Raw genomic sequence first — 12695 nt, forward strand, 5'->3', positions numbered from 1 at the left:
GAAGGCCATCAGTGACCATTTTGTTGAGTAAATTGCATCTGTGAATAGTATCATCTATGTTACTCTCCTAATCTTCAACCCAATTTAGCCACTTCATTCTACTATCACACCCTACTGTTGTTGAAAGGGTCTATAACGAAGACCAGAAAACAAATTATAATTGGTATTGATCAAAATGCATCATCAGTTCTCTAATAAAATATATTCAAAAAAAGCCAATAATACTTTCTAATCAACTGAGTCTAAATTTAATCCAACCTAAATTTCACCAATGCCACCAACTTTCATGCCTTCTGGTCTTTTGCAGACCCAAATTAGAGAATTCAGATACTTAAGCAAGATGCAGATGCTATGTAGAACATTTCAATGTAAATTAATAATAAAACACTCAAGTGACTAACCTTCAGCTTTACCATCCTCACAAAACCAAATAAAAGTTAGAAAAAATTGTTTGTCCAAATAATCCTCCTTGAAGATCTGAATGTCAAAACTACCATGCAACCAATTCCCATTTTAAATCCTCTAGTAGATTCCAACACAAGTTGCTAGCACTTGGATTAGCCACTTTTAAAAACTCAAAAAAAATTTAAATAAAAATGTTATTTTCAAATAACTAGCAATATACTGCAGCTTCTTAACCACCTACTCAACTAATTTCCCGTACCCATTCTCTCCATCATTTACTAGGGACACTCATCCCTTCGACATATAGTTTTTTTAATGATGGTTTATATAAAAGCTGCATAGTCCTCCTCCAATTGTATGTAAGCATCCCACTATCTCGAAATAAAAGATTCCAAATTCTTATACCTTTCTGCCAAACAGGTCTTTTAGCCATGATGAGAACGGAGTGTGGGTATGATAAAGAGTCACCACACATGTACAGGGTTTAGAGTTGCAAACTTTGATGAAACACATCTATTCACTTATAATTCTTCATAGGCCCATGCAGACTTCAGTCACAAGTCCAGAGCCAGCCTTTCAAGCTAACAGTTGCCTAAATTCTCACTCTCATATGAACTCTCTCCTACATTACTTAGAACTTGTGCTCCCTTCCAGTCTTCTTTTAAAATTGGATAATAATTTGATAAAATTTTCAACAGTTTTTACATGTATTAAAACCAGTTCTATTGGTTTTATTGTTGAATTTTTAATATAAATATTTATTATTATGTTTTATCTATTTTGGTGTTGCATTGCAAATTCATGAACCACTGCTTTTCTTGGTTACATGTGCATAAGCACGTGCAATATAACTAGTCAACACAATATTCATGGTAACATCCAATTACCAACCATTTTGAATTAATGATATCCTCATCTTAAGCCATCCCATCAAGGCATAAAGGTGTACAATGTACATAGCATACCATTCTGTTTTGCACTTGTTCAGCCACAGCTTGCCTTGTTCACTATAGAATCATCTATGGTTTATATATTCACTTTTTTGCATTTAGAATCCTATCAGATATATGTTATTGCATTGCAATTTACATAAACTAGAGAACAATGAATTAATTACAAAAGTAGGAAAGTTTTAAAATAGTCACAAGCATCTACTCCCATTAAAATCAAACAAGTATGTAAAACCAATACCTACAAAATGAAAACAAGATTTCTAGTAATCATAACACATCAAAAATTCCGAAGGACTGCACTCTTAAAGATAACAGTAATCTTCAAACAAACACAATAGACAGATTCCTCTTCTTCTTCTTCTTCCCATTCGTCTTCTTCTTCTTCTTCAAAATATTAGGCATCGTTTAACCCAATTCAACAATCAACTTCTAAATAAAAAAAATTGAAACTTGTTGGTGCTCATATACTATCCAGCTAGTAATAGAAGTCTGTCATGCCCATGGTTTGAGCAGTCAGAACGAGGAATTTTCTTTATAATCATGGCACCAGGAAAATAAACAAAAGCCAACATATCTTCCATGCTTAAACAACAATCCCCTAAACACAGAAAACATTATAACAATCCATAAATACAGTAATATCAACTATTAAACTAACACTTTAAAGGAAGAATAATAATTAACTAATTATAACAAAACCTATCTGCATGGGGGGTTATTAGACCAATTCAAACTATAATTAAAAGGAGAATAACAAACCAGAATCCTAAATCAAAGAACATTCTGAATTATCAAAACGCATCAAGAACGAGTTCTATGAAAAGAAATTGATCAATGACATTTAACAACGATCTATTTCTTTGAAGTAGAAATACAAACTAAAAGAAAAACCACAATCTCTAGCAGAAAAAGGGAAAGAAGAGGAAAACCACAAGCACCTTTAAAAAGAAATATCCTGAAATTTTCAATACATGTAACTTTATTAATTTTACTCACTTTATTAAAGATGGGAAAGAAAACAGAGCCTCATTAATAGAAGACCAAAGCTGGTCATAGTTCCAGTTGATTATCAAACTCAAAATACCAGAATTTTGATATCAAAGGAGATAAAAAAGGCAGTGGTGCTCATATTCTATGGGTGTAGAATGAGTCTATCATGCCAATTTCCACAGCATTCAGAACGAGGAATTGTTTATAATCATCGCACCAGCCGTTTCGAGAATAATAACAACAAATAAAAAATCACTCGCTGATCTCAACCATAAGATCATAATGTACCAACTTTATATCTCAAAGAAAAAAAAGTAACAACTTTCGAATTATCTGTCCCATTATAAACTCAGATTCAAAGGTAAAAGAGAAACATTAGCTCAGACACGCACAAAAAGGCATCAATTTGGTCTATGCATTAAGCATATATCAGAATCGAGAAATTTAATCAGTAAGCAAGCCGCGAAATCGTTTACAATATAGAGGCGAGCGTAACCCTACACCCATCTTGTGGAAGAGGCAAGGGCTTTAAACGCCTCTAATCAGTTTAGGGAGTGGTTGAAGAGCCCTCGCCGCCGATCGGAGAAGCGGCGGGCGGGCGAATCGGAATCCATCTCCCGAAGAACCGATCCAAACAATAGATCAGCGAAAAATAGATAAGAATTATACTATAGATTTCAAAAGCGAAAGAGCAACTAGGAAGAATAGAGAAAAATTTTGGAAAAAAAAGGGGAAAGGAGGAGGAGGAGGAGGAGGGCAGAGAGAAAAACATAACGAGGAGTGGAGCGATAGATTTTGGTCGTCTATATAGGGAACCCTAACCCTAGATCTCGCAGCGCGGAAGGAAGTGAAGGATCGGGAGGCGGGACACCAGATCTACCTGGACACGTGTTTAGTGAGGATTGGTTCACAGATAGGCCCTTGGATTTCACGGTCAGGTTTAGAATGGCCGTGGGCTGGGCCCCGATTTCAGGAGAAGTGGGTTAAACATATATCATGCAAAATTTAAATAAATCAAAAATCTATAAACTTAATTTTATTTTATTTATTAAATAAATTAAATTTAAAAATTAATTTTAATTATTTTATTAAATATATAATTTAATCTAATTTATAAAATTAAAATAAGTTAAATAAATTGAATGGTTAACTAATTTCTTCTCTATCTGCAATGTGCTCGAGGCCGGCTTGATGGAGAATCTGCTCTAGCTTATCTTAGCTAAGCTTTGAATATTGAGCGTAGCTTTTCTATTCTATTTGACTAAATCAAACATTATAGGTAGGCTTGTTTATGAGCTCCAGAAAACTATTTAAGCTTGGCTTACTTGCTGAGTCCAAGCTGCATTTGCATAGATAGGATCATTTTTAGCTCTAGCAAGGAAATATGTCCATTCATAAAATAAATTACAAATATGGATATTGATATGGGGAAAAATGGATCGTCCAGCCTATAACTAAAAGGCCGCACAGTTTCGGCCTACTAAACGTCAACGACCATCAGCTGAATCTTCACGTCGGCTCAGAATCAGCTCGACCTCGGAACTTCGCCAAAAGCTTCACCAACTTCAGATATTCGCCGACTCATTCGACCAAGCTCGGGGCACCTCCAAATATTTGCCGACCTACCCCAACCAAGCTCGGAGCGCCTATCTCAGCAGTACGCCCCGATTCTCGAGCTCGGGGCGCTCCACCAAGCACGCTTCGGAATCCGGAAAGTCGAGCTATTTCCAGCACCCGCCAAGCCGACCTCGTCAAACGCACAACGCGACTACTTAACGAGCTCGGCCTCGCCAACGACTGCACCTATGTGCAGGCCTACGCCCACCTACGTGGCCATACTTCACAACACTACTGTGTCATGTCTCCATAACCGGTCTTCAGCAGTTAGATGACACCTTGACTACTCCGACCATACCTTGTCGTGACTGTCAATACCTTGTCGTTCTCAAGAACGGGCAGTACCTCACGCCACCAGCCAGCCTAAGTTACGCGCCATCCGGCTCAGAGCCATACCCCCTTATGATGAGGGCTGACAGTGCCTCCGCCACCTGGGCCACTCCACCGAGGCTATAAATAGCTCGGTCATGTAACTTCTAAGGGACTTTTGGCTAAACCAAATTTATCCCACTCTAACTTGATCATCGGAGGACCCTTACCGGAAATACCGATGAGGCTTTGTGCAGATCCGCGGCCGTCGCGCAGGAGGTAGCTCCCATCTTTCCCTTTCAACCACCGTCGGCTCCTTCGACTCCACCGGCGTGGTCACTTTCGGGCCAAATTTGAACCACGATAGATATTATAATAGTACTTTGAGTATCAGTAAACATATATAATATATCAAGATATTTTTGGTATGTTAATGATTATATATAATTATATTATAATTCATGTAATATTATTGATAATATAAAAGTAAAATGAGAGACATAATTGGTACAAGAAATTGGCATAAAGAGAGGCACAGGCTTATTCAAAAAGGAGCTTGAACAGTGTATCAACAAATTGATCATAAAATGGTTTTGACCAAATCTTCTACTTCTATGCCGGAATAGCAAATGGTATATGGTTAGCATAAAACCTTATCCTCATGCTAAAAGGAGCCAGGAAACTAGAAAGGGTGGGGACATTTTCCCCATGAAAGATGGGGGTGCAACCATGTTTCACTATGAGGGCATTAATAATAATAATAATAATAATAATAATAATAATAATAATAATAACAACAATAATAATAATAATAGTAATAATAATAAAGTTGGACAGGAGCAAAATTAATAATAAGATCACTATTATATAACATGCGATCTCATCTTTCACGTTCAACGAGTCAGACTGCTCTCTAATTTGTGCTTGAACTGGAAAGGCTCGGCCTTCATTGTGCATTGTGCAGCAGCCCATGTTTGTATAGGCACGGGCACCTCATGGTACATGAAACCATCTATTGCATTGGAGATTGGTTTAACGTAGGACGTGATGTCAACATGACTGTGAATTGCCATGACGGTCGGTTATTGGGGCTATCAACCCCTGGTGACTCGTGCTGATTAGCTCCTCAGGCGAGGCCGTGCTAACTCACTTCAGCTGCTCTACTGTTTAGCAGAGGCCAAGGTTGTTCTCTTCGCTTACTGACTCTTCAGTTGGGGTCGAGACCATACGCCTCAGTTCTTGCCCTAGGCCAAGGAGGTCAGTTCGGTCTGAGGTCGAGATGTCCAATATTTTCTCCATCTTTCACTATCTTTAGTACTATCCTAGCGAAGGTTCGCACCACTGTCATCACCATCCCTTTGCTACTTCCTTGATCCTCCTAAATGCCTTTACAATCCTGCACCGGTTAATTATCAAATTTGGCCATGCTTCAGATAGATTCGCACTTTCTAGTTTGCTACCACAAGGCAATTGTTTGTGGATCCTAAGAGGGACATCATCATAAGTAGCAATAGTAGTCTAATTTGAATGGTGGATCAAAGCAGATCGATTGAAATCGAGGTCCGGTCATATCTGATTTTTTTTTTCTTTTTTTGCGTTTATATTGTTCTGGACCTAGGGAAGGATACTATTATCCATTTGATGAATGGTGTTCATCTTTCTTGATTCCAGGATGCTTGTATATTTAATCTTTAGTTTGTAACCATGAATGCTAGGCACTAGTTTCCTTGGTCAAAGATCAGTATTTTGCTGAGCTAAAACTAACACAATTTTCAAATTACTCCTAAAAGAACAAGAGTCATTGCAAATATTTTCTCAAAAGCAATATGTGATGCTAGAAGCATACTTGAACCATTTGAATATTTGCATTCCTATCTGTATTCGTGAACCAAAAACAAATATGAATATTAAAATCATATAGATATTGAAATATATTAAAATTGAAAACAAATACGGATGTCGAAATATTGAAATTTGATCCATTTTTCAACCAAAGACCAAAAGAAGAAGAAAAATATTTGTACATATTTATACATACACTAGTTGGCACCCTCAACATATAATCAAATTTAAGTCATTGATTATTAGCTTTACATGAAGTAGACAATGGTCATTCAATTTACATTCAAAAACTCGTTCATAGAAAATATTTTTGATGTTGAACTTGATATTACTTCTTAGCAATGTTTGAGGACGGATCTACCTGACCAACTTGCCACCCACGGGGTTTCTAGGGTATATAAAAAATGGGTCTGAATCGTTGAGCATAGATGGTTCAATTGCTTTGAAAAATTTTCTTGATTCCTTCCATCCCAACGTAACCAATCAATCCTCTTCCTCTTCACTAGATTTCATCCTTCCCTCTCCAACGCCATGGGAAAAGGAGAAGACATAGAGACGGTAAGAGACATGGCGAGGTTGGTGATGATGAGAGTTCTTGAGGTTGGCAATGAGGGCAGCAACGTTAGTCATGTTGACGAGAAATTCGACAATCTTAAGGTTGGTTCTCATCCATTTCGATAAGATTGCTGAAAAATAATAGCAGGTCTACAATCTTTTAAAATAAAATATGTTTATAAAGAAACTAACAATGCTATATATTGAACGCCAATGTACATGACTAATCATATTGGATCTACTTTATAAATGATTCTGGGCGATATTTTTGCTGAATTTCTTATTGTTTTATTTTTCAATTTCTGTGAATGTATTTATTCTAGATTGGTTTCATAAATTCGGTTTACCGAAAGAAAAAATAGGCATCAAGAGTCATGGGGATCATGGAGGCGTCCTGATAGCCCTGATCCCTGGATCTATGAAGATTATATGATCCAAATGAGGTTGGTGGCTCCATTTAAGTTGGGACAGATTGGTCTACTCCCACTTGACCCAAGTCACCTTTTAGGTTGGCTGGAAGACAACAGCGGATTGGGCCATATTTGTCTTCTGGGCTTAGGCTTTCCATAGGGTATGTGCAGGGTTTAAGGGACTTTTCCTTGGTAAAGTATAAAAAAGGGATGGTTTAAGACAACAATCCCCATTAAGTTGTTATATCTGATTTGGAGCGAGTATTATGTTATATATAATAGTAATAAAAACTTAGATAACATATGTCATCCGCTTGTTATTCTATTATCTTTGGCCCATTATGTAATTTAAATAACACCTGTTCAAATAAAATAACATTTTCAAATTTAATCTATGAAAGAATGTTTTTATTTGGCCAACTGTGATTTGGGGAGCTACATCATTTTGCTTTTTGTTATTGGTTGTTAATTTCCACTACAATAACAAATAGAATCATAATGCAGTTATGTCGTTATTGAAACTGTGGTTGCAATGGCAGGATTTGTAAGGGAAATCAACCTACATGTAGCATGAAAAACACATATTTCCTCCCAACATTGTCATTCATCTAAATCTCAAATTTTTGCTTTAACTGGTCCCTTAAAAAAAGGAAGACATTTAGGGGGCGTTTGGTACCGGATGATCATACTAAGGTTCCACTTCTTAAATCATCGTCTAACCCAGTGATGGAATACCTATCCTTGAGGTCGGAAATTCATAATCATCCTAGCACAATAATCTTGAGCTGAAATTTAAGGACAAAAGCGCACCTTGATCCAACTAAATAAATTGGTATATCAATATACTGTCAATATATTATATTAATATTATATATATTGTATTTATGATATATATTATATTATAATATATTATTAATCATATTATTGTTATATTATTATTCAATGATAATTTTAAATTATAGTAGAAATATATTATTATAGTTTATGTTTATATAATAAATGTTTTAAATATATTACATCTATTTGCCTTATTTTTCTAATCAAAATAAATATTAACATTAAAATAATATATTATAAGTATAAATACAAATTTTAATTCTATAATAAAAAATAATATATCTTTATAGGATTAATAATTTAGTGGCCTAATAAATATATATTTTATAAAATATATTAGTAATTAATATATTAATATTTATATTATAATATATTGTATATTATTAATAAATATATTTTTACAGAATATATCAAGGATAGTTTTGGTATTATATGGTTAGTGATCTTTAATTCCTATACATAGCAAAAAGGTTATTCATAAAAAATAAAAATCTTTGATCATTGAAATATAGCATACCAAATGCGGTGATCTTAGATCATCAAAAATCAGATTATCCCATGATAAGAATCATGAGTGAACTAAGATCATCTTGGTGATCCCATTTGGGTCATCAAACGCCACCTTAGTAAGTGGTTATTCTTGCGCAATAGTAATTACATCATAAATATTTAACAATTACTAGTATATTTGGACATATTAATATTTAACAAGGTGCACCTTAGCAAGGTAAAGTCATTGGTTATTATATCAAATAACCTGCATAATTTCAAGGAATTGAAGGAGAATGGTAGGGATGGATAGGCTGGGTCCCGTGACAGAGTGAAACCTGGGTTAGGGGCAAGGTTAGTTGCATAATATATATCAGATTTCAGTTTTTTATAGTGGCAATCTCAGAATTTAAAATAAATATGATACATGTATCCTTATCCAATTTTAATGGCAACATCCTTAGCAATCCTACCTATTTCGTACAAGTTAAATTAGCATTCAAAGCGTGTTTAATTTCTTATGAGGAGCTAAAGCAGCCATCATTGTCCTTTTCAAGAAAGACTTATTTTATAATGATTATTTTTTTTTGAGAGAGAAATTCTAGCATTCAATTTATATTTGCTATCTGAAAACTAAAATCAGTTCATTGTGGAAATAGAATCAAAATAGATTAAAATGGAAATCAGAATACTTATTTACTTCGATATATTTGATATGCAACTGAAATCAGAATTGAAATAAAATTTGAATAAATAAAATTATAATAAAGTAAGGGGTTGTATTTTGGAGGGTTGGAGCATTTTATATCTTCTTAGAATTGAAATGAAAATACATTTTTTTCAACTAAATGGTTGGAAGGAGAGTTTTTTTTTCCTCAGTGTCCAACTTTTTCCAACCAAACATGCCCTGACTTCTTATATTGATTAATCTGTGATTGGAGTCCTTTGCGGCGATAGCCATGCAAGGCCGTCCCGTTCCACACGATTCCTAAGTTGTAAGCTTGTGAATACAATTTCAAACAAATGACAAATGTCATAAACCCACTGCTCCTAATGGAAGTCAAGCAGACGAAGGATTTGCGACAATGATTGAAACATGCAATTTAAATGCTGGAGGATGCCGTGGGTGATAGTTTGTTGGTCAACTACGTCTTCCTCCGAGTGTCGTTTTGGATGTTGGGTTAGGATTATGGACAAACTCTGGTCATAATTTATGGCAATTGAACCCTTTGACAGGTCCAACAAGTACATTAAATTTGACGGCAAACACTGAAAAAGATTTTAAGTATCCCATCTACCTTTTTATAGACTATGGCATCAAAATTTCTTAATCATTATCACAATATAATACTATTATTTTCATTTAGTGACAAGTAGAAACAGACACTGGAACTGCCTAATCTGTGATGACACATCTCTATGGTTGAAATGGTGCAGGGCCAAATATTTCAGCAAGGAAAGCATAATGGAAGTTAGGGCATCTAAATTAACCACATTTTCAATGTCGATTGTTTGTTATTAGTTGTATTGCGACATTAATTTCTCAAATTTAACCTAAAATTGAAACAAAAAGAAAAGTTGAATTCAGGTTCCGCATGCCACTAAAACTGTTCTAAAATTCTCATGCTCTTTCTTCATGACAGCAGGTTGCAATTTTTGAACAATGATACATAACAAGTAGTTTGTTGGACTTTTATGATAAAAGAAAGCGAGAATTCAGCCAAATCTCATTAATTAAAAAGAAGTTACATATCCAAAAAAAAAGAAACTCATTAGATTTTAGCAAGCCATAATAACTGAAACTGTTCCTTTCAAACTCCTGAGCATATTTCCCACGTTGGGAAGAAATTGGCAGTCAAGCAACAAATAAGGACTCGTTTAGATGGTAGGAAAAAAAAAATATGGTCAACAGAAAAACAAAGAAATAACTCTTGTTTGGTTGAAGTTTTCAAAAAAAGATAAAAAACATGAAAAAGCTACTTTCCAGCCCGTTGAAAATTGAAGTTTATTTTTTTTCAAAAATACCTTAACTTTAAGCAATCAAAATCCATGTGTAAAGTATTTTTCTTTATTAAAAATATAATAAGTATTTCATACAACTTTTCCAGAAAAGTAGATGCTCAACTAAACATAAATCACTCTGCAACATGCCACTTTTCCATAATCAATTAAATATGCTAAAACCATTTTTCGAGACATCATATTCACATGAATTATTTTTATAAAAAAAATATTTTAGTGAGATTTTTTTTTCCGAACCAAACAAATCAAAACAAATTCTTGCCTTCTTTTACACGACTATGGAAATTTCCTTGGAACTAGGATACTAAACAAATTAAGATTTCTCCATAGAGCGGAAGATTGACTATGCCGCCTTTCGTTCTCATAGGACCCCGTCAATTTTTTCTCTCTCCACCTACTCCCCTCCGCTCATAAGACAATCCAAGTAGCCCAAGCTATCCATATTCCTACACCCATGGCAATTTGGTCTGTTCATCTCCCTCTCCCATACCACTCAAACGTTGGAGGGCAAGAAGTGCGTGACTGCATGAGAGCTCCCTTTCCAACCACCCACTTCATTTCTATTACTTTCAAACCGTTCAATCCACACAAAGAGGAAAAGAGATGAGCTACCACAGGTCCCGTTCCTTGGGGAAGGTGCCCTTCTTATGGGAGAACCAGCCCGGGGTGTGCAAGGTCACTCCAGGCACCGAGGAGAGCCCAAAGGCCGGGCCACCTCAAAAGCCGCTCAAGCTGCCACCGCCACCGTGCTCCACCGATCGCCGGAAGCTCTCGGTGCATGGCCTGTATGTCCCTCTCCCTCCATGCCCCTTCCTGCCTCCTCGAAGAATCTCGTCCAAGAAAGGGATGTCACAAACGGAGAAGGACCCCTTTCTCGCCGCCTACTTGGAGTGCACCAAGAGTACTGTTAAGAAGCAAGGCAAAGCCACTAAGGGGAAGGTTGGCTTTGAGAAGGTTGAGCATGCGTTTTCTTGCAAGCATACATGTGAAGTTAGGGAGGATAGCATGGTGAGGCTGTCTCAACTTCCTGAAATCCGTCTTAAAGACAAAAAGTTCGGGAAAGGACATGTTAGGATGGGGATCAACAGCCTTAAGGACCGAGGTTACTGATCTTTTAGGCTTTGGTTGGTTCATTGCTTCAATTTCTGAACAGTTTAATAAATAAAATCACCTCTTCTTCTTCTTCTTCTTCTTTTAAGTTTAAGTTACTGCAACATATCTTTTTCTTTATAGTTTTTGCTTTTTTTTTATTAAACCGATGGATTTACACATCACACATGGCACGGGTAAATATATCCAAGAGTATCAGAATATGATCAATCTTTGAGCTCCTGGGAGTAATCCACAAACAATCCGCGGAGTGATGAGCCATATGCGATGCTACATAAACCGCCGGTCCATTCCCTTGTCTGAATATATGGGAAGCAGCCTCTGGGACATGCACCTCACATCCAGGAGAAGTGGGTGAATGTCTGAGTGAAGTTCAGGCAACCTGTTGGTCCATATAGACGAAGCATGAACTTGATATATAGCATATGCAAACCCCTTCCATGCAGTCATAAGTTCAGCCAGAGGAGCTAATGCATTTAGCATCCTTCTCCTGCCGCTCACTACTATTACTTTGCAGGTTGTGATCTCTAATAACAACAGCAAAAGTAGCACCTCCAAATATGATATGCCGTACCATATCGTACTGAATGGTATTAGACGTACCGTACCATACTGGTTTGGTACCTATAGCGTACCGACGCTCAGTATGCTAAAAAATTTTTGTATTATACTGTATCGATACTATACTAGTGTGGCACCGGTATAGGATTCGGTACCGGTACGATAAATCTTGCCTCCGCAGGAACCAATTTTTAGTGTACTACTATCAAAATTTATCTTCAAGATGTCATGGAGTGGGAGTTCGCAGATGAAGTTAATCACTGCAGAAGAGAGAGTAGGTTGAGAACCCCATATTCACTCCTAATGAAAGCTGGATAAGCGATGGCAGTAGTTAACTGATTGGCCTAGGTTACAGCCCTACTAAGGATATATTTAGAAGAAAAAGGATGAGCATTAAATACTCCCTCATTTCTAGCCCACCAAATATGACAAGCTATACGGCAGCAAAATTTAATGAGCTCCATAATCTAGGGTGAGGAGCTAGGACTTGGATACCCTCCGTAAAGTTCTTGATTTCTAGCTCACATCATATCACGTTTTAGTGGAGATCTGAATATCACAAATTAAATGTTGATAGAAAAAATTCCAAAATCGA

At 36.2% G+C, this 12695-nt stretch overlaps 1 protein-coding gene and 3 non-coding genes across 4 annotated transcripts; 1 reads left to right on the plus strand and 3 right to left on the minus strand.

The window, feature by feature from the left end:
• Nucleotides 1-1812: 1812 nt before the first annotated feature.
• Nucleotides 1813-1909, minus strand: LOC113463149. The gene has a single exon (XR_003386891.1). It is a non-coding gene; the product is annotated as a small nucleolar RNA snoR8a (small nucleolar RNA).
• A 568-nt stretch (nucleotides 1910-2477) lies between these two features.
• Nucleotides 2478-2569, minus strand: LOC113463148. The gene has a single exon (XR_003386890.1). It is a non-coding gene; the product is annotated as a small nucleolar RNA snoR8a (small nucleolar RNA).
• Nucleotides 2570-2723: 154 nt separating this feature from the next.
• LOC113463150 lies at nucleotides 2724-2811 on the minus strand. Its single transcript, XR_003386892.1, has one exon. It is a non-coding gene; the product is annotated as a small nucleolar RNA snoR126 (small nucleolar RNA).
• Nucleotides 2812-10887: 8076 nt separating this feature from the next.
• On the plus strand, nucleotides 10888-11597 carry LOC113463144. Its single transcript, XM_026807177.2, has one exon. The coding sequence runs from the start codon at nucleotides 11033-11035 to the stop codon at nucleotides 11537-11539; it is 507 nt and encodes a 168-aa protein (XP_026662978.1). The 5' UTR covers nucleotides 10888-11032; the 3' UTR covers nucleotides 11540-11597.
• Nucleotides 11598-12695: the final 1098 nt, after the last annotated feature.

The sequence above is a fragment of the Phoenix dactylifera genome, chromosome 16, assembly GCF_009389715.1.
Source record: "Phoenix dactylifera cultivar Barhee BC4 chromosome 16, palm_55x_up_171113_PBpolish2nd_filt_p, whole genome shotgun sequence".
Lineage (NCBI taxonomy): Eukaryota > Viridiplantae > Streptophyta > Magnoliopsida > Arecales > Arecaceae > Phoenix > Phoenix dactylifera.